This window comes from Anabrus simplex, chromosome 1 (assembly GCF_040414725.1).
Source record: "Anabrus simplex isolate iqAnaSimp1 chromosome 1, ASM4041472v1, whole genome shotgun sequence".
In the NCBI taxonomy this organism is placed as follows: Eukaryota; Metazoa; Arthropoda; class Insecta; order Orthoptera; family Tettigoniidae; genus Anabrus; species Anabrus simplex.
In genome coordinates, this window is record NC_090265.1 from 1052563224 (window position 1) to 1052585956 (window position 22733).

Genomic DNA, 22733 nt, shown 5'->3' on the forward strand with positions numbered 1-22733 from the left:
ACTTGGAGCAGAGAAAACAGGTCATCACCTTGACTCACGCCTGTTTGAATGTCGAAGGGTTCTGAGATTTCCCCCATAAATTTCATTTTAGATTTCATGCCACTCAGTGTTTGTTTTACGAGTTCTCGAGTTTTTGGTATCTAGTCCCCTCTCTTCTAGAATTTGGAACAGTGAGGGCCTGGTGATTGAATAGTAAGCCGTTTTGAAATCTACAAATGTGCATATGAGGGGTTCGAGAGCTTGCATTTTGAGTACGGTTTTAATTGTTTTTGTGTTCTATGCAAGAGACATGCTGATAAAATTTTGTAGATGACAGATACAAGAGATCTATATTATTATTAATTAATGATTATTATTAGCTAGTGTAGAAACACTTTATGTTAAATTTCTGAGTATACCCTCCTAACAATTGTTGAAATGTTTGATGAAGTACTCCTCTTACACTTCCCCTCTCCTTACTAGTTCAGATAAACAGGAGTGCAATGTTTCATCCTTGATGTCATGCCAGCTGTCTTGTTTACCAGTAACTTTCCATTACATCATGCTCCAGTGACGTCATCGGCTTTCACAGAACCGTGCCTGTAGTCTATTATTATTATTATTATTATTATTATTATTATTTTAGCATTTTAAATTGGGTTAGAAGAGATTTAGGGAATGTTTAATGAGTACTAATTAATTAATAAATCATATAATTTAATGGAGTTTGAACTGTAATGCTTTACTGATGTGCGACTTAATTTTGTAGAGTAAATAGCGGAGCAGTGTTGCAAGTCCTTTGAAATTTCGGATGATTTTCCCGATTCTTAAACAATTTCAGAAAATACAAAATTAGGTGGAAATATTCCAAATTATTCACTTAACACCACAAACAATAGTAGCCAGGCAGAAATTTCGTTCATAGCATCCAAAAGCAAAATATGCTATGTGTTTAATTTTCTTTCAGCTGCTATTGATTTTAAGAGAAGCTGGGATGCAGATTATACATTGCTTTGAAAACAGGTCATTAAAGTGCCAGTGGTAGAAGCCCATCATGTGAAGGCAGTCTCAAAAAATACCATCTTCCCATACTAATTTATCAATACATGAAGAATCACATAATTCCAACAGGGCTCTCAAAGATCTAGGTCTTCAAACTTGGAGCAGAGTTTCTACGTCTGATGAAGAACGGTATCTATAAGATGGGGAGGATCAGGAAGAAGCGCTAATTGACGAGTGAAAATTATGGAAGCCTATCTAGGTCTATTAAATGACTAGTTTTAAAATAGCCTTTAAATCAATCAATCAATCAATCAATCAATCAATCAATCAATCAATCAATCAATCAATCAATCAATCAATCAATCAATCAATCAATCAATCAATCAATCAACACTGATCTGCATTTAGGGCAGTCACCCAAGTGGCAGATACCCTATCAATTGTTTACGTTGTCTTTTTTAAACTTATTTCCAAGAAGCTGGAAATTTACTGAATGTCTCCCTTACTAAATTATTCCAATCCCTAATTCTCCTTCTTATAAATGAATATTTTTCTCAATTTGTCTTCTTGAATTGAATTTGTCTTCTTTCCTATTTTCCAAAAATCCACTCAAGCTTATTCATCTATCAATGTCATTCCATGCTCTCTCTGCACTGACAGCTTAGAACATAACACTTAGTCCAGCAGCTTGTCTCCTTATTCCAAATCTTCTCACTTCAAAGCATGCACAATTTTTGTAACACTACTTAAAAGAAAAAAAAGAAAAAAAAGAAGCCATTTTATTTTATATGTTCTAAGTGTTATATTTATGTTCGACAGACTAAAAAGCCTATAAAGGTTATATATATACTGTATTCATTACTTTTTGCCAGAAATCACTAAGAACAAATTGTGCTACTTTCCTTTGGATCTATTCCAATTCTCAAAGCAAGTAATCCTGGTGAATGTCCCACATACTGGAACCATACTTCTTTTCAGTCTGTTGAATACAAATACAAATTCATAAAACACTACTACACAGCTAAAAGAAAATAGCTGGGTATCTACTGCCAAAACCCATGGCAGTACAGCCCTGATGAGAATTTTCCTACCAAGTGACCGTTGTTCAGCCCGAAGGCCTGCAGATTACGAGGTGACACATGGTCAGTGCAACAAATCTTCTACGCCATTATTCATGGTTTTCTAGACTGGGGATGCCATCTCACTGTCAGACAGCTCCTCAACTGTAATCATGTAGGCTGAGTGGACCTCAAACCAACTCTCAGGACCAGGCCAGGAATCAAACTCAGGGCCTCCAAGTTAGAGGCAGGCACGCTACCCCTAGACCGCAGGTATCTACTAGTGTTTTATGAATCTATATCTTGTGTTTGCTTGCAGTCACTTTTAGTAATAAAATCACTGTATGCAGTTCACTTACTTGATGATTGGCACCACCACATCAGCTTGTAAATCACCAGGCATATGAATGAGACAATCTCCAGAACAACTGCCTTGTTTCTCCAAGGTTTGGAAATATTCTGTGCACGCATTAAGTACCAGACGATGTACCTAGATGTGAAAGACAGATATAGTATACATAGAAATCAGATTGAAATTTGCTACAACTGGCCAATAAATGTATCTGTAGCCCGTGTTGAAACAATTGAACATCACTGAGATATTTAAAATAACAAAGCAAGAAATGTACAATAAGTAGAGACATTAAACACTTCAATCTAATAGACATGTGTTACTATATTTCAGGCTATTAAGTCATACTAGCATTCTGGTCAAAGATCACCTGCTCTACTTCAGGACTTGGCCAGTGAGAATGGTGATCAGATGGAACTGATGGCTTCTTATACAGGGTGTTTCAAAAACTGAGGGCATAATTTCAGGTATGTATTCCCCATATGAAGACAATAAAAAAGTTAATTTACAACACGTGTCCAGAAATGCTTGGTTTCCTAGTTATGGCCTTCGAAACAGGGATACTCACTGGAACGCTTTTCTTCCCACAGATAGTAGCCATGACAGAAGATATTAACAGGACACTTCAACAGTTAATTCGCCGGGCTGGGTGGCTCAGATGGTTGAGGCGCTGGCCTTCTGACCCCAACTTGGCAGGTTCGATCCTGGCTCAGTCCGGTGGTATTTGAAGGTGCTCAAATAAGTCAGCCTCGTGTCGGTAGATTTACTGGCACGTAAAAGAATTCCCGCGGGACAAAATTCCGGCACCTCGACGTCTCCGAAAACCGCAAAAGTAGTTAGTGGGACGTAAAGCAAATAACATTATTATTATTATTATTATTATTATTATTATTATTATTAACGGTTAATTCTGAGACGAAGGGTATATTGAGTGTTGTGTCTGGCATTTGACTGTGCAAAATGTACACAAATCAGGAGCTGGCAGAAGTGCACTTCATGCATGGTACGGCACCGCTGCGCTGGCTCACTGTTTGCACCACAAGAGGTACCCACAGTGAAGATGTCCAGATTGGAGGACATTTGAATGTCTCCAATGCCACCTGTGCAATATGGGAAGTTTACATCTCCTGGTTTGGATAGGGGATGACCCAAGATCTACAATTCCATATGTAGAGGAGGAGAGCAACAGTTGTACCGTTATCACTTGCAATGTGTACAGGGCCTGTCACCAGCAGATTTCCCTGCATGAGTTATGTTCTGCCAGTGGTTCTTGCAGCAGTGTGCTACAAATCCTGCCTTAGTATTATTCACAGATGAAGCACAGCTCACACGATATGGCATTACAAACTTGCACAATCAGCATATATGGGCATATGAAAACCCACAGGCAATTGTTCCATCTCATCACCAAGTACTGTTCTCACGTAACACGTGGCCCGGTACCACTGGTGATTGGTTAGTTGGATACTATGTACATGTAAACAGACTTACAGGCAGGCGTACACAAACTTCCTGGAAAACACCATATCTCATATTTATGAAGACACTCCAACTGTCACTCATCAACAAGCTCACTTCTTGCATGATGATGCTCCTGCACACTTCAGTCATACGGCTCACCGATACTTGGATCGAACGTTTCCTGATCGATGGATAGGTAGAAGTGGCCAAATTGCTTGGCCTCCACCCTCATCTGGTTTGAACCCTCTCGATTTATACTTGTGGGGGCTATTCAAAATAATTGGTGTATTCGTCTGTAGTGCCTGATATTGAATCCCTTTGGAACAGAATTGTGGTAGGTTGTGAGGAAATATGCAATACTTCTAGAGTTTATAATCGTGTTCGCAAGGCCATGAGACATTGATGCGAGGCATTATTCAAGCAGGAGGTGGACATTGGACCATCTTCTGTAAAGGTAACTATCTGGGGGAAGAAAAATGTACCGGTGAATATCACTGAAACTATTGTTGAGAGTGAAGGAGATTTTCCTGTTGTGTATGTTTATCAGGAACTCAAGGGAGACTTCATTAGTTAGTCCGAACATAAAGAAAATGATGAACTCTTCTCAGAAGAACTCTTAAGGTTTCACCTTACTTTTTCCTGCCTGCTGGCTCTTCAGAAGTGTGTACGCGTGCGTTTTGTATTCAGAAATCATTCAAGGCAAATATTTTCGCACTGCAAGATGTGTGGTTAAGGTTATTTTTAATATGTATAACTTTTACTTTCTCAACGATTCATTTGTTTCTATATTCGTCCCTGATTTTATCTCCTCGTAAGAAGTGTAATGTTTAATGTAACACCTTGTGTAAAAAATTGGGTTAAATGAAGAAGTTATATCATGTTCAAGATCATGCCTTCACGTCTCTGCACAATTTTTAAAATGAAATTTACCGTTGGTCTTTATAGCTATTGTTGAGAGTGAAGGAGAATTTCCTGTTGTGTATGTTTATCAGGAGCTCAAGGGAAACTTCATTAATTAGTCGGAACATAGAAAAATGATGAACTCTTCTCAGAAGAACTCTTAAGGTTTCACTTTACTTTTTCCTGCCTGCTGGCTCTTCAGAAATGTGTGCGCGTGCGTTTTGTATTCAGGAATCATTCAAGGCGAATATTTTCACACGGCAAGATGTGTGGTTAAGGTTATTTTTAATATGTATAACTTTTGCTTTCTCAACGATTCATTTGTTTCTATATTCGTCCCTGTTTTTATCTCCCTGTAAGATGTGTATTGTTTAATATAACGCCTTGTGTAATATAAATGTCTACATGCTAGCCTATTTCCCACATTTTGCCTGAAGATGACGCCAAACAGCGTCGAAACTAGTTCCAAGTGTAAATATATGTTGTAAATTAAACTATAACATTTTTGTATTGAAAAGGTGGACCCTTTTAAGTTTCCTATCTTCCACAGATAGATCTTATGGCGACGATCAGATAGGAGAGGCCTACGAGTGGGAAAGAATAGGCCGTGGCCTTAATTAAGGAACAGCCCCAGCATTTGCCTGGTGTGAAAATGGGAAACTATTGAAAACCATCTTCAGAGCTGCTGACAGTGGGGCTCGAACCCACTATCTCCCAGATGCAAGCTCACAGCTGCGCGCTCCTAACCGCATGGCTGAACAATTACTATGAGCTAAGCTGTTGTTATGTGGTGTACGCTGTGCATGGCCATAACACAATAAATATGCATTTCCAACCATTGGTTCCCTATCTCAATATAATCGGTTGTGGACCCACTATCACCTGTTTCAATTTGACCCAAAGGGTTTGAGACCCCTGTATACACCTTCATATTAGGGCATGAAATGAGGTGAACTCCAGAAGTGAAGATAGGTACATTGGCACTTACCTGAGCAAAACTGATGTGTTATTTTTGAAGCAGTGGTTAAGACAGTGTGGCACTTCAGGACTGTACTGGTCCTGTCGGAAAGTATTTAGGCCATTATTTCTTGAGGATTGGAGTCTTCCTAAGGGTGATGTGAGGGAAGAGAGACTCTTAAGGTATATTCCATTCTGCAAATTCTTACAAAATAATGCTCAATTTTTTAAAGAATAGTACAGATCACACTACCTCAAGGAACTGTTCACAGGTTTTAAGTAGTCTGCTTCTGCTTGTTGGAGGCCTCATGTAGGTTTTTGTCTGTGTGTTGTTCTTTAGACAAAGTGGGATAAGAGGTGGCCATTTCTCCTGAACAGAACCTAGAAAGGTAGATCATCATCTCTCTACCTCTCTATTGCCTACTGATTGTGGTGAATGAAATGGCGTATGGCTTTTAGTGCCGGGAGTGTCCAAGGACATGTTCGGCTTGCCAGATTCAGGTCTTTTGATTTGACGGCCATTGGCGACCTGCGCGTCGTGATGAGGATGAAATGATGATGAAGACGACGCATACACCCAGGCCCCGGGCCAGCAGAATCAACCAATGATGGTTAAAATTCCTGACCCTGTTGGGAATCGAACCCGGGACCCCTGTGACCAAAGGCCAGCACGCTAACCATTTAGCAATGGAGCCGGTCACTGATTGTGGTGGACCCTATGGACATGCTGCTCAAACTTTAGCAGATTTTCATCTCCATGCGACTATAGAACCAATGTGTCAATGAGATGTAAAACTTCATAGGTATGTGTTCAACCATCTCTACAACAAACTTCAAATTTCAAATGAAGAAGTTGGCTAGGCTGTACATCAAGATTACATTTGTCTGCTCACAGCCCAAAGTGCCATCCCAAAGGAGATATGTCACTTGTAGGCAGTGACTGATGAGAGCTATTATATGAACCAAGGATATATTGGTAACCTGAAGAATAGAGCTGTTCATTGGTACTCCAGTAAATTGACAAAGTGTATTGAAATTAATCATGATGTCCTTGTCAATTATGCCATCTCAGAAAGTAGTTGCACAAAGTGTTCAGAATTCTTAATATAAGAATCTGAATGCTGAATGTGATGCAGTAGCTTGATGGAGTGCTTGGCTACGGAGTATTAATAGTACTAATGATGTACAATAACAGAACACCAAAGAAATTGTCACTTGTGGAAGATATACCTCAAGGACTAATTTCTGCTTATCTCTAATGAAGTTCTACCACATTCTTACGCTTTTCCGAAGGTCCATAAGCTGGCATTCCACTACATCCCAATATCAGTGCCAATGATTATCCAAGCACTTAGCGAAGCAACTAAAGCATCGCAGTGGGCCCATAGAATCTTACAACAAGAATTCTGAGCACATGGTGCAATTACCTTATTTGATGGAGAAGGCCAAGGACATCACAGTTTTAGCACAGTGCCGGTGTTCACAAAAATGCCACTGACAGATGATGTTTCTTACATCAACAGACATCATGAGCACATGGACAGAGTCTCAATGGGCAGCCACCAAAACCCAGTCATTACAAACTGTGGAGAATTTCAAACAGTCTGCATAGAGACAACTGAACTCAGGCCTGTGAAACTGTTAATTTATTTGACACATTTGTTATCTGGTCACATGGAGAAGAAAACCTGCTGAAGTTTCAACATGTCAGTAATGTTCATCACAATTATCAGTTAGCAACAGACAAGTATGAAAGATAATGAGCTACCATTATAGACAATATGATTAGGAGAAATGGCCACTATTTACCCCACTTTGTTAACAGAAAATCAACACATCTAAACAAACAGAAGCAGGCAGTACTTAAGACTCTGACTGATCACTCCATGGGGTAATTCAAACTTTACTTTTACTCTACCAAAACTGAGAACTGTTTTGCAACAGCTAAGCAGGAAACATTGAAATCTCTTTGCCTTCACACTGCCCAAAGGAATACCCCCTCCCCCAACAGGAAATAACAGCCTAAATACCTGACATACAGTCCCTTTCCAACCCAACCCAACCCAACCCAACCCGTTAAGCCCTGAAACAAAACAGAATCAATGCCGTCTTCTCAACACAAAAATCAGCTCAGCAATTATCCAAAGGATTACCCCCAGTTAAGCAAGTTTACCTCATTTCTTGTCCTTGCATTAAGGTATAAGTAGGAACTGCTGAATGTAATATTGACATGAGGAAAAAGAACATGCATGTCGCTGTTGTCTGAACCAACCTGAGAAATCTGTTGTAGATATGGTATCTAAGTTATATCTAATCTTTCTAGATTATACAAAAAAGATTATGGAAACATGTGCTGGTTACCACCAGCCAGTTCAATACCTGTCCAGAGGTGAAAAATAAAGTAGCATTCCAACAACTTTAATCACAAGGAAGAAGTTATGTGCTTAAACAAAGTCTAGCTTCCAATGCTCAGAAATAGGCAGCTACAGAAATACAGACTGTCCAGTAAACATTTATGCCTTTACCTACATATGGGAACATCAATCCCACCTGGTCAGCAGGCTGTCTGGGCATGCTGTAAAGTAGGTGAAATATTAACATTCATAAAAATGTGACCGAAGTCTAATAACACTGATGACAATATATATATATATACTTTTATTATGCTGCTTATAAAGTCTACTGGCAAGATGGCAGCGTGCATGCTGGTCGTTACAAGTGTTCTCCGTGCATTAATCATAGTTTTGTTGATAAAAAGTGCCGTGACGTACGCGAAAAGTGTAACAGTGCATTCGGACAAGTCTTGTGGTGATTTGAAAAAGATTCATCTACTGGAAAAACTGTTGGTAAGTGAGAAATGTTCTCTTAAGTGTCTCACTTGGTGTGGCAGTGAAAGCCTTGGGCTGCTGGTGGTAGGGCGACCGCGTCGCAATGGGGAAGACAGAGTTGTCAGACTTCCAATTGCTGGGCGGCCACTGTGGTGCCTAACTCTTGCGCTAATTGGAGACATTGAATTGAACCCCGGACCTCAGCACTGTACAATATGTGAAAGCAGCGGGCATCGTAATCAACTATTTGTAAACTGTAATAATTGTTCATCAAGTAGTCACAGGACATGTGCACAAATTTCTACTTCAGAATACAGGAAATTAAAGAAGGGAGGAAGAACGTGGACTTGCAGGCAATGCGAAATGCCGCCACTAACGAACTCTTTCTTTACCAATACCAGTGACTTGTAAATAATAATCTAACTCTCTTTGCGTTTAACGCACGCAGCATTTTACGTCCAGGTAGAAAATAATATATTCTCGCTTCACTCTCAAGCCTAGATCCCTCTGTTGTGTGTATCAGTGAAACATGGCTTTCAGACACAATTAATGACTCAGAAGTGCTACCAGATTCTTTCCTCCTGTTCCGTAAGGACCGCATTCTAACCACAGGAGGCGGAGTTCTAATTGCCGCAAAACCAGAGTGTAATCCAACTAGACGTCCTGAGTTGGAAACGACAGCTGAAGCCGTGTGGGTAGAAATTACGTGCGGTAGTAATAAATTCCTCATCGGATCTGTATATCGTACACCGAAGTCCTCACAAACAATGAAGGATGCCTTGCTCTCCTCTCTGGATCGTATGCAACAAGTACAGAATAATTATAACAATTAAAATTGAAATAATTGATAAGGAGATTCCACCTATTCAATACCAAAGAATAAGAAATGTAGTGAATTACATTCTCATTTAATAATAATTAGAAATGGTACCGGTTTCGACCCTAGTCCAGGTCATCATCAGCCGATTAAGAAATGGAAAACAATGCATAGGATCAGTAGAAGAGGCAACATGAAAAGGAAATGAACGGGGGTAGACACTGTAAAACTTAGAAGACGTAAAATACAAGTCATTCAAAAGAAAAACAGTGCGCAATTTTCTTAGCGGCAGCAAGGCACACGTAGCGCTAGGCAAAGTCCCACAGTGATTATGAATAGCGGAGAACTGTTCAAAGCCAGTTATTTAAACACTGTCAGGCATAAAGTCACATCACAATCGAACACATACGAAGGTCTATATTCGTGTAGGAGTTGAAAAATAATTACAACACAATTTATATTGCTGGTGACTTCAATCTTGAAATTACTTGGTCTAGAAGTGCCGCCCCAGTACCAAACAATCTTCTTGCTAATACTTTTCTCTCCATCGTCTATGACATTTTCCTCCATCAGTTAATGTTCGAAGCGACTTGTATTACTCAAAATTCCCGCTCCACACTACACCTGTTCCTTACTAACTCTCCATCATCCGTCCAGTTCCTGGACGTAATACCTGGATTTTGTGATCACCAAGCCATAATTACAACTTTGAGTTACAGAAAACCCTCCCCAAAACTCCACTCCAGAACAATATATAATTTTTCCCGCACCAACTGGAACGATCTTTCCTCTCTTCTATCAAAAAGTCTTCCTATTCCCCTCGCGTCTTTCACCGGTGATATAAATATCAACGAGATCTGGGAAAACTGGAAAAAAGTATTTTTTGAATGTGTCGATCCAAGTTGTGTCGAAAGTTTCTATCTCTAATAAGCGAAAAACGCCATGGATCAATAAAGAGATAACATCAGGTATTCGAAAGAGAAATTGTTTATACAGGAAATGGAAGGAAAACCCAAGTGACAGTAGTTGGGAGAAGTACAGACTGGCCAGGAACAAACCCAAATCATTAATCCGTGATGCCTACAGTTCATATATCCACAGCCTTAGTTCCAATAGTAAAGAGCTATGGGCTTTCATTAGAAACAAAAGCGGCAAAAGTGCTCCATCCGTCTTCAAGTACAACGGACTATCAGTTTCCTCTTCCCAAGAAATAGCAGACACATTCAATAGTAAATTTAAAAATAACTTCTCCACTGCTGACAAGGATGAAGACATGTTCACTCCAAGGTCAACCCCTCCCTTTCTGCCCCTAACTAGCTTGTACTTCACTGCTAACGAGGTCGTAACAAGTCTTCGGAGAACTAGACCTCATGCTGCGAACGGCTCAGATAACGTGCCGGCCAGAATTCTCCATCGCTGTGCAGGAGCATTAGCACCTTCTCTCTGTGCAATATTTAACATTTCAATGAACAGTGGGACTGTTCCAGAAGAATGGAAGAAAGCAAATGTCGTTCCCATAATCAAAGATGGTGACAGGGAAAATGTAGACAACTATCGCCCAGTCTCTATTACATCTGGCTTATGTAAATGCATGGAACGCCTAATTGTTAAACATGTGCTGCATTTTCTGAATGAGAGAAACCTGTTGAATAACAACCAACATGGATTCCTCCCTGGAAAATCCTGTACTACACTTTTAACAACAGTAATTGATGAGTGGCAACATTCCCTGGACCAGTCTAATATATCCCAAGTGGACTGCCTAACTCTCGACTGGAGTAAGGCCTTTGATCAGGTACCTCATCAACGACTGTTGTTAAAACTTAACAAGTATGGCATTCAAGGCAACCTGCAGGCATGGTTTTGATCATTCCTGGTAGGTCGGATGCAGAGCGTTGTGTTCAGTGGGGACAGGTCAAAACAAACCTCAGTCACCTCGGGTGTGATTCAAGTTAGTGTGATAGGGCCGCTGCTGTATACAATATTTACGCTGGATCTGCCAGGTTGTGTATCGTCTTCTATGGCACAGTACGCTGATGACACCATCATTTACAGAGCCATTCGCAATAAGAACGACGGAAATAAGTTACAGTCAGATCTCGATAATGTGGTTGTGTGGTGCAAAATAAATAGAAAGTGTATAAACGTACAGAAATGTAAATATATCCACTTAACTAGAGCAAGATCACAGTTACAACACGAAATTTCACTGTGTGGTAAAAACCTGATGCCTTGTACCTGAATAAAATTGCTTGGCATTCAAATCTGCAGCAATTTAAAATGGAATAAGCATGTTGAGGAAATAAGGTGCAAAGCATACAGACTCCTGGGATTCATCCGCAGATCTCTACTGGGAGCCAGGACGAAAGCCGTTCAGACAGCCTATTTGTCATTAGTACGGCCAATACTGTTGTACGGGCTTCCTTCCTGGCACCCTACTACAGTGGAGAGCATGATGAAACTAGAGGGAGTTCAACGCCGAGCAGAACGACTAATTACTCAACACGGTCACTTAAATACAGCCAGTTCACTGCCCTCCATAACAACCCTCTGTAAACAAATAGATATTGCTTTCATGAGAAAATCCCTCGCAGGTAACATTCATATAAACCCTTTCAACCGCTTACAGCTGAACTATCGTTCCGCTCAAAGAGGTCGAGGTGTGTCCCTTTTCCCTCCATTTGCAAGAACAGCATCATATCAAAGTGGCTTCTTTAGTTGTTCTGCTCGGTTGTGGAATGAACTCCCACCGCAGATAAAAGAACTACCTGCAGAAAATTTTTGTAAAGACGTAAAAAGGATGTATATATAACGAAACCCTCTGTACAAAACATAATTTATCTACTGTGTGAATGTTCAGTACGAGTGGGAGAATGGATGAAAGTTATGGGATCCCGAGTGATTGAGACGGTAAATGGGTAAATGGGTATGAGTGAGCCGGCCTAGCTAAAATATATGTGGGGTTTCTAGAGAGAGAGAGAGAGAGAGAGACTGTGTGTGTGTGTGTGTGTGTGTATGGGTGTGTCGAATTACTTGAATGTTGAACAGGTCTTGTGAGTATTATGTAAATATGCCTATGTAAATACGGTAACTGTATATAAGAACACTATGTAGAATGTAATTGTATATTTGTATATTATAATTTTAAGTGGTGATGGAGGCACTTTTGTGTATGTGGGGCTATGCCCTTTCTCCATTCACCATCCCTAAATTGTAACTACAATTAGTGGAAAATAAACAACAACAACAACAACAACAACAACAACAACAACAACAACAACAACAACAACAACAACAACAACAACAATAATAATAATAATAATAATAATAATAATACATCAGGTACATTTCAGTCTTGTTTATGAGCTGCTTCATTATCATATTTCTTCAATTAAATAGTCATATTCAATACTTTCAGAAAATAATTAATCAGACATATTCACGATCACATCTCTTTCTGTTAGTTCAACCATTATTTAACCTTTTGCACTCCTTGCGCTCCGATGTCAAGCTCCACTCGACATGACAATATCTTGTACTTTCAGCGCTCGTATGACGACTGTGCCGTGTTCTGGAATTGCAGAGCTATCTAACGGTCTCTGAGAGAACATATTTTCCTATTTACAATAGTTCGCGGAATTGTGGTAATTTTTTTAAGCTCTATTATTCTCAAATGTTTATGCAAGTTCACAGATGTTGTTGTTTGAATGTAAACATGGCTTCTGCTTCGTCTTCACTCACGGAACAGGATATTTTAGAACAGTTAGTGGTCAGTGATAGTGACGATGATGAACCAACAACTGACTTGGATGATTTATTAGTGAAAAACGTAAGTAAAAGTGAACAAAGTGATAGTGATAATGAAACCGGAGGTGGCGATGCTCCTCCATACCCATGGTGCGAGTGGTAAGCTAGCGATCCTGATTTACCTGTATTCTCATTCAATGAAACAATTTGTGGATACAAAGCATCAGGTAGGAACAATCCCTCAACACCTTACAGATTTTTTCAACTTATTTTTAGTGACGAGTTACTCAAGCAAATTGCCGACGAGACCAACAGATAGGCTAAAGTCAAAATTCAGAAAGTGACACCACTTACAAGGCATTCGGCTTGGCGGGGTTGGACTGATGTTACCGTAAATGAAATGAAGGTTTTCCATGGAGTTTTACCGAATATGGCAATGCAGAAAAACGACAGAATGCTGGATTTCTTTTTCAAGAGGTTGGTTAGAATCGTGCAGTTTTTTGTAGACTGTTTTAGCCGCAAAAGATTTTTTCAGATATTCTGGGCTCTGCATGTTTCTGCTCCAGATTCAGCAATTCATTTGAATCCTCAAGTTAGGTCTCGAATTAGCAAAGTCAAGTACGTTTTGGACTATATCAGTGAAAAGTTCTTGGAAGTTTATGCACCTCATAAATATCTAGCAGCTGATGAATCAACAGTGTCTTTCAGAGGCCGTGTTATTCAAGATGTACAATCCGCAGAAGCCTACTAAATGGCAACTCAGAGTTACCGTAAATGTGGTGACAGTGTTGCCAGATTGCCACTCTTCAATGTCCTTTTTCTGCCGGATATACTCGCATGACGAACTTTTGTGAGACATTTTTTTATTGCTGGCATGTGAGGAGTCGCGCCACAACGCCCGAGTGCGCGCATTTCGCTTCACCCTGTATATAAGACCCCAAATCATATTGAAGGTATAGATGGTTGTCATTCAAAGAGTATTGGAGAGGTTACATGGTGTATGGAATAAAGATGGATTCGAGGGTATAACAACATTAATATACAGGACGATGGCTGTATAATACAAAGAAATAGATTCTATGTGAATTATGGGCAAGTGTAGAAGCAGTAACATCGAGGGAAGTTAAATGTAATGAAGAATGAGAAATATTAAGACGAGATGTGAAAGGCATAGTCTACGAAGTGATAGAGTTGAATTGAGTCAATATGGAAACGTAAAAGAAATGAAGGTGTATTCGTCATCGATTATAACATTACTAAGGTAATTACAGAAATAGCAATTACATGAATAAATTTGAAGGAACGTGTTTCTGTGTTCAGTTTTATTTTTTTTATATAATTGATGTATTATTAGTTTACCTTAGTCTCAAATGATGTATTAGAAGGTGAAGTAGGCCTTTATGATTTGCCTACATATGACCACTTCCTTGTAGTTGTTTACAAACACAGTGCCGGTATTTCCTAAGAGTTCAGAACAGCAAATAAAGTAGTTCAATAGGAAAGTGCGTGTGTGATCGTGGCTTCATGATGAACGGTGTGAATTCTCGGTAGTGTCCTCCTAAGGGAAGGAATAACAAAGAAAGGTCTCATACAAATGCTGCACGTGAAGGATTAGCCAAGAAGAAAATGTCCCTGAAGTCTAATGCCAATCAAGAGAGACTGGGAGGCCTATGTGATAGTTCCCACACAGAAAGTCTGCACTCTGTTATTTGGAGACGGTGACCTGAAGAAACATTCATCTCTCTGAAGAGGCTGCAATTAGGGGTTTGTAATGCAATTGCAGGAACTGAAGCAGGAAAGCAGTGGTGAAATTACTCCATCAACTTCATGGGTGATAAGTAAATGTCGTGATGGTTGACGACTCTACAAAAACCAGCAGTCCAGTACTGGAAAAGGAAAAATTGTCAGGAAGTTACTCAAAGCTGCTAAGTTGTCTGCGGAGACTGATGCTAGGAAGAAGGGATTACCTACAAGTCTGGATCATTTTAAGTAATAGGTTAGCCTTCAACCATGCTTTACTTACTAAAATGTGTTTTTTTCATATATACATTTTCAGGTATTTAAAATGTTCCAGCTGAACCAATTTGGTTTCAAATTCCATGAGAATTTCTTGGGTTGTTAAAACCTATATTGTCTTGATATTAACAGAAGGATTTTTTTATAATGTTGATACTTTGAAAGATAGTAGCCTTCAAACAGGTATTTTTTAGCATAATTTGAGAAAAACATAAACACATAAAACATATTTTTTCCTCACATTCATGGACTACTTATGCAGACCTTCTCTCTGTTAAAATTCTTTTCATAACTTGAAGTGCCTGTACACCAGTTTTCAATGTTATATGTGAAGTAACTGTTCAGCTGGAACATTTTTAATGCTTATCGATTTTTTTATTTTAAATTGTAAGTGTTAATTTCTCAGAAAGTTCTGTTGCTATTTTCCTGAAAATTGGTATATGGCCTTATTTCACCATTAGGAGACCATAAACCAAATTTCATTCAATTTTATCAATAATTACTATTTTTCATAAATTCAGTCCTTCAGAAGAAGTGAAAAGAGAAAGGCGGGAAGAACAAGAAAAACAGCAATAAATTATGGAAGAGATCAGAGGCATGAGAGAAGGACAACAGAAGCAAGAAGGATTTCAATAAAAACAGATGGAAGAAATGAGAAAGATGGAGGACAGACAAAAGGGGATTGTCAAAACAGGGATTGGAAGAATCAGAGCGGAAGTTGCAGATATTAAAACTGACATTGTAAACCTATGCACGGAGATTATAGAAATAATGGAGAACAAGAATAGAGATGTTTATGAAGAAATAAACAAGATTAGAGAAGAACTACCGGAGAACTGAAACTTCATTCAGAACCTAAAGGAAGAGGAAATAAAGATGTTGGCAGATAACATCGAAGAATTGAAAATTAATTCTCAGGAGAGGTGGTAACAATGTCAGAAAAAATGAATAAGCTAAATTAAGGAATTAAAATTACAAATAATTCCATGGAGGTGAATTTTATCGTAGTCAGAGACCAGATAGCAGATAAATTAAGCATCATGAAAGCTGAAATGGAACATAACAGAAATGAAGCCAACGAAAGAATCAATAAAACAGAAGGAGAGTTATGACAAATTCATAAGGAAATTAAAGAAATGCAAACGGAAAACCAGGCAACAAAATCTGCCATAGCAAGCTATAATGAAAGGCAGAGAGCGATGGAAATCCATATTAACAAAAGAGAAACAACATCTACAGTTACCGTGGAGTCAAACCAGAATACCAACGGCACAATGGTAGGGAATAGCAACAGTAACAATGGAAATCCAGCAATCATAAACATCATTAAAACTTACGACGATAGGCCTAAACACTTTAATAATACTGCAAGTACATCACCCAAGCAATTTTTTTGAGAGAGATGGAGGAATACTTCAGAGAGAACAGAATTCCTGAAGACAACAGACTACAGTACGAGTAATTGAAAAACACCTGGATTCGAATCCGAATGTATGGTACCAAGCATTCAAATACTGTTTTCACGATTATGAGGAATTTAAAACTGCATACGTACGATGATTCTGGAATTCAGAGGTTCAACAGCAATTCAGACTAGAACTATACTCAAGAAAATATGCTTCAACTGGACAGACAAGATTTATCGATTACGCATATCAATTCTACCGATTCCAAGATTTAGACGCAGCACCGAGTGAATTAGAAGCGATCAAGATGATCAAAAAAAAAAAAATCCCATCGGATGTGCAGAGGTTGTTAGCAGCCGCTAATGTAGAATCAGCTGTAGATCTGGAAAACATCCTGAGACAGCCAGATATGACAATACACCCTACGAGTAGAGTAATTCACAACTCGGGTAATGAGGAAACAATAAATGTTGTAACACAAGAAAATACCAGTAGAAACACACCCAGAAAGCCAAGAGATACTAACAGAAGCTACGAGAGAGACGGAAGGAGAGAGCTAAATAGATGCCAGTGCAGGAAAAATAATGAATTTTACAGGAGATACAATTCGAATAACAGATTCATAACGTATCACAGGCCAAACTGTCTGGCTCCATGGCCAAATGGTTAGCGTGCTGGCCTTTGGTCACAGGGGTCCCGGGTTCGATTCCTGCCAGGGTCGGGAATTTTAATCACAATTGCTTAATTTCTCTGGCACGGGGGCTGGGTGTATGTGTCGTCTTAATCATCATTTTATCCTCATCAAGACATGCAGGTCACCTACGGGCGTCAAATCAAAAACCTGCATCTGGCGAGCCAAACTTGTCCTCGGACACTCCTGGCACTAAAAGCCATACGCCATTTTATTTCACAGGCCAAACAATCGATTCAGAGGGAATAGGAATCTATACAATTACCGCAGAAGACCAATCTATGATGATAGAAGAGATCAGGGTTTCAACGAAAGGGAATATGCTAACAGAAAGTACACTTAAGAAAATGGAAATTGCAACACCATGAAGGCATTGGTCTTTTGTGTTGATTTTCAAGATATGGAACGATGCCATGTAGATATGTAAACGATCAAAGTTTCAGACCCATTGGATTGTTGCTACAGGTCTCCCCACGTGATTGGTCGCGGAGGAATCAAATCCAGTATACGGCCTCTGGTGTAGTGTAGTTGACTTGCAGTCTGTGCAGTGAAGTGTTCCCCGTTAAACATGCCTCGACGACAGAGAAGAGCACGCTATCAACAACTGTTGCCGTTTGAGAGGACTCGGATAATTGGGCTGTGAGACTGGATTATCGCTAAGGACTGTCGCTGCACGTGTTGGCCGACAGGCATCTACTGTACGTGTATGACAGCAGTGGTCAAATGAAGGTACCCACACTCGTAGACCTGGCACAGACAACTGTGAGAGAGGATCGCCGCATCATTCAGATGGCCCGGATAGAACCCCATGCAACAGCAGCGCAAATTCGAGCAGCTGTGGCACCCCACGTTACACAACAAATGGTTGGTAATTGCCTGCGCGCAGCTGGATTACGAGCCCATGTCCCTGCAGAAGGTGTTCCATTGACCCCACAACAGCGATGTCTAAGGCTGGCCTGGTGTCGAGAAAGATGGACGTGGGTCGACGAATGGCATAGGGTTGTCTTTAGTGATGAATTGCACTTCTGTCTTGCCCACAGTGATCGCTGGAATCGTGTGCACCGACGTACCAGGGAGAGGGGCCACCCAGATCTTGTCGTCGAGAGGCACACAAGGCCAACACCAAGCATTATGGTCTGGGGAGCTTTAATGTGAAATCATAATTAGTGCTTGTTGAGGGCACTATGACTGCTTGACAGTACGGTGATAGGGTACTCAATCGAGTGGTTGTCCCTATGATGGCGAACATTGCTAATGGGGTGTTTGAGCAGGACAATGCCTGGGTTCACACTGCATGCATCTCTAGAGAAGCTCTCCATGACATCACAACCTTAGAATGGCCCGCCAGATCCCCGGACCTCAGTCCTATTAAGAATGTGTGGGACATGATGGGTTGACAACTGGCCAACCGACCTCAGCCACCCACAACTCTGGAACAACTGACCCGTGCAGTGCAGCGAGCATGGGCCACAATTCCTCAGGAAGTGATCCAGGGCCTTAATGACTCCATGCCTCAACGAATTCATCAATGTATTGCAGCTCGTGGTGGGCACATTCTGTATTGATTGTTGTCCAAACTTGCGGTCAGAGGGACCTGAAAGTGTAATCATTGAAGCACAACCGAACACTCATCCTGCATGTTCAACTGCAGCAATGTAGTATCACTCCTTCTGGATGTTGCAATTTTCATTTTCTTCAGTGTAAATTCAGGATCTGCGAGAGAATACACAAAGCAAGGAAAGATGGAAGCAAGCCATCAGAGATCAGAATGTCAACGAGGACATGGAAGGTGCTGAGAGTCTTGAGCTCCAGATATACAAGCGCAGAGAAAGAAAAGAGTGCAGATTAAATCTAAATGCACCAAATTTCAATGCAAACTCAAGATATATCTGAGAGAAAAAACTGTCAACCTTAGGATAAGTCAGGATATAGAAGAATTTAAGGAATAGAAAAATAATGGCAAAATTATAAGCTGGATAACTGCACAAGTTGATTCATGGGAGATAGGACCAGACAAGCTAGTAGATGACCTCACAGTAAATGCGAGAACGCAGCAGTATAACTTAACAATAATCACAGTAAGAATAAATGGGATGAGAACTCATTGTTTAATCGATTCCGAGGCAAGCATAAGTGTCATATCAAATATATTATTCTTGGAGATCAAAAGAATGATCAAACTAACAACAATGCCAGTATCAGGGGTAAAGATCTGAGGGATTATCCCACACAAAACGGTCAAATGCAAGATGCAACTTTACCTTAGAATTGGCATAGGAAACCAAAATTTCTAGCATCAGTTCATAATAATGAATAAAGTACAACATTGTTTTAGGTATTGACTTCATGTTAGCCATAAAATGACCACTGACATAGAAAAACAGGAAATTAGGTTTCCAATTATCAAGAATAATGGTAAAGAATCAGCCGAAAGGATCAGCCTGAACGACAACACAAATGATAAAGAACACATGAGGATAGAAGGGCAAGAAATAGACGGTATCCCAGAAGTAGTATTACACTTAAGATACAAGGCAAGATGTGGTCAACGATACAGAGGCAGAGATGGTCAACACCACTGAAAGAATCCTGAGTCTGGAAGGAGAAGAATTTTTTTTGTTGGCTTTACGTCGCACCGACACAGATAGGTCTCAATGAAATTGAAATAATAAATAAGGTAGTTCAACCTATTCAATACAAATAAATATAAAATATAGTATTACATTCCTATTTAATTAAAAGCGGAAGCGGTACCGGTTTCGACCCTAATCTGGGTCATCATCAGCTGAATAAAATGCAAAAAACAATGCATAGGTAAATAAGATATTAAAGAGTGAGTCTTTCACAAAAACAGTTGAAGAGGCAAAGTATGTTAATGGGGATTGGCACTGTGCAATTTTAAATCGTAAAATCTAGAAGAAGTAGAAAGTCAGTCACTTATAAGAAGTAAGGCGCGATCTTCTGAATAGTAGCACAACACACGCAAATTTCAGCACTATCTCATAATATTTACAAGAAGAGGTGAAAAGTTAAATGAGCCAGCAAATGAGGCGTGATGTCACAATATAATTAATGAATATAAAGTCCCAAAATTGTTTAGAAGTCGAAGACGAGTCGCTTGATTGAAGCGAATTGCTAGCTCCTGAAGATCAGCGCAACACACTCAATGTCTTACGGTGACGATGGGATAGTAAAGGCCTCAGAGTTGGAAGGAAGCAGCCATGGCCTTAATTAAGGTACAGCCCCAGCATTTGCCTGGTGTGAAAATGGGAAACCACGGAAAACCATCTTCAGAGCTGCCGACAGTGGGATTCGAACCCACTATCTCCCGGACGCAAACTCACAGATGTGCGTCTGTAACCGCACAGCCAACTTGCACGGTTAAAAAACTATTATTATTGTTATTACTATTATTAATCATATATTTAACGGCTTCAATAACTTCTCGCTCTAGGCTGGCCAAGCAGGCATCAATTTTTGTAATGAGACAAAGTCTCTCACAGTGCATTAGCACTGCCGGTGGCTCCAAGTATCCTACGCAGTGGCCTCCATGGTATGCACTAGCCATGCACCTTGGTGGGTGTGCTAAGTACCAACTGATGAGCCCAAATTAGCATACGGGGGTGAAACGCTGGCAACCAGGAATGAGTTAGCTGGAAAATTTATATTGTCTATTAACGAATCATTTATATTAATTTACTCATTCGGGACAAATATTTCAAGTTCCCTACGGGAATCAATATCTATATCATACATGTTGTAAACCTCCTTCCTCATGACACTGGTAATGACTGAGCTGGCAGTGTAATAACTAGATATCGGATCTTTAGGTTTTTACCTATTGTTTCTTGCGAGACCCTAACAAGCCTACCTGTGACAATTATCCATATTATGTACCTGCTGTCACAGTAAATGAAATATAACACACACACACACACACACACACACACACACACACACACACACACACACACACACACACACACACACACACACACACACACACACACACACACACACACACACACACACACACACACACACACACACACACACACACACACACACACACACACACACACACACACACACACACACACACACACACACACACACACACACACACACACACACACACACACACACACACACACACACACAAAAAAAATTTCGATGTTACACCCTATTTTTGGATTTATGAGCCCATAAGAACTTTTTTTTCCTTGCTTTAAATCTTATACTTCATAAAATAAACAGTAATATTATTAATTTATTTATTAAGTTTTCACATTATGCATCAAAGATAAAAATGCAAGGCAAGCAGCCAAGAGGGTGGATGAGGAGGTTGTGAGACCAGCCTAGAACCAAGAATTGGTGAGTTTTATTGTTGTCTCAGTTACTTGTCTCGCAAGTGCACTACACAGAGTAACAGAAGAAATTATAAATCAGTTCCCAAAAGAGAATAATTTAAACTCTTCAGTAAAGGAAGTATTTTCAAAATGAAGTACAGTGCTAGAGTTACTGCCTTAAAAGAAAAGTGCCCAAATCTGCCCCTGCCTCCAGCACCCATTTTAACAAAGTGGGGTACATGGTTACAGGCTGTTGAATATTACAGTGAAAATATCCATTGTACAGGAAACTTTGCCAAAAGTTTCTCCGAAGGTGACTTTTGGTGTATTAAGATGGCCTGGAGTGTACTACAAGGGGTGATCTGGCATGTATTCGTGCTAATTTCATATTCTTAGCAAACACTATAAAGCAATTAAGAGTAGTCAAAATTCAGTCTCACTGAATCAATGTCTGTGTTTATAAACGCAGAGTACCAGCTGGAAAGAGCTGCAGATAACATCGCAGAAATTGTTTTGAAGAAAATGCAAATGGTGCTCGACAGAAATCCAGGCTGTGTGTCAGATGTTTTGAACGGATGTAACACAGACCTACCAGAAAAAAGGATTTAATCCTGTGAGGGGCTCAGTGTTCTGCATAGGACCCTTTTAATGGGCACACCACCCTGCCATTTCTACAGACTTGCTGGCTAACATAACCTAGATATGTGCTACTTACACAATACTAATGCATATTTGAGTCAATGAGTGTTCCAAATTAATTACAGACTATGAATCCCATTGTTGAATTCGTATTGATGGTTGACGATAATGATAATTTCGTGTGGCTATTTCTAGCCAAGTGCAGCCCTTGTAAGGCAGACCGTCTGAAGAGGGTGGGCAGCATCTGCCATGTGTAGGTAACTGCGTGTTATTGTGGTGGAGGATAGTGTTATGTGTGGTGTGAGAGTTCAAAGATATGTTCCAGGGATGTTGGGGAAAACACAAACATCCCCTGCCCCCGGGCCATTGGAATTAACCAATGAAGGTTAAAATCCCCGACCCGGCTGGGAGTCTAACCTAACCCGGGACCCTCTGAACCGAAGGCCAGTACGCTGACCATTCAGCCAATGAGTGATGATGATGATGATGCTGCTTGTTGTTTAAAGGGGCCTAACATCTAGGTCATCCGCC

General features: G+C 40.0%; 1 protein-coding gene across 4 annotated transcripts in view; it reads right to left on the bottom strand.

Annotated features, from left to right (window-relative positions):
* Nucleotides 1–22733, bottom strand: part of Cp190 (centrosome-associated zinc finger protein CP190) — a 153558-nt gene that overhangs the window by 30183 nt on the left and 100642 nt on the right. For 3 of the 4 annotated variants that reach the window (XM_067137076.2, XM_067137077.2, XM_067137078.2), the window contains exon 3: nt 2399–2529. In XM_067137076.2, the coding sequence (XP_066993177.2) occupies nt 2399–2529 (131 nt within the window). Of the gene's footprint in view, nt 1–2398; nt 2530–5740; nt 7125–22733 lie in introns of those variants that run through there. The other variant, XM_067137079.2, reaches the window with a different exon arrangement.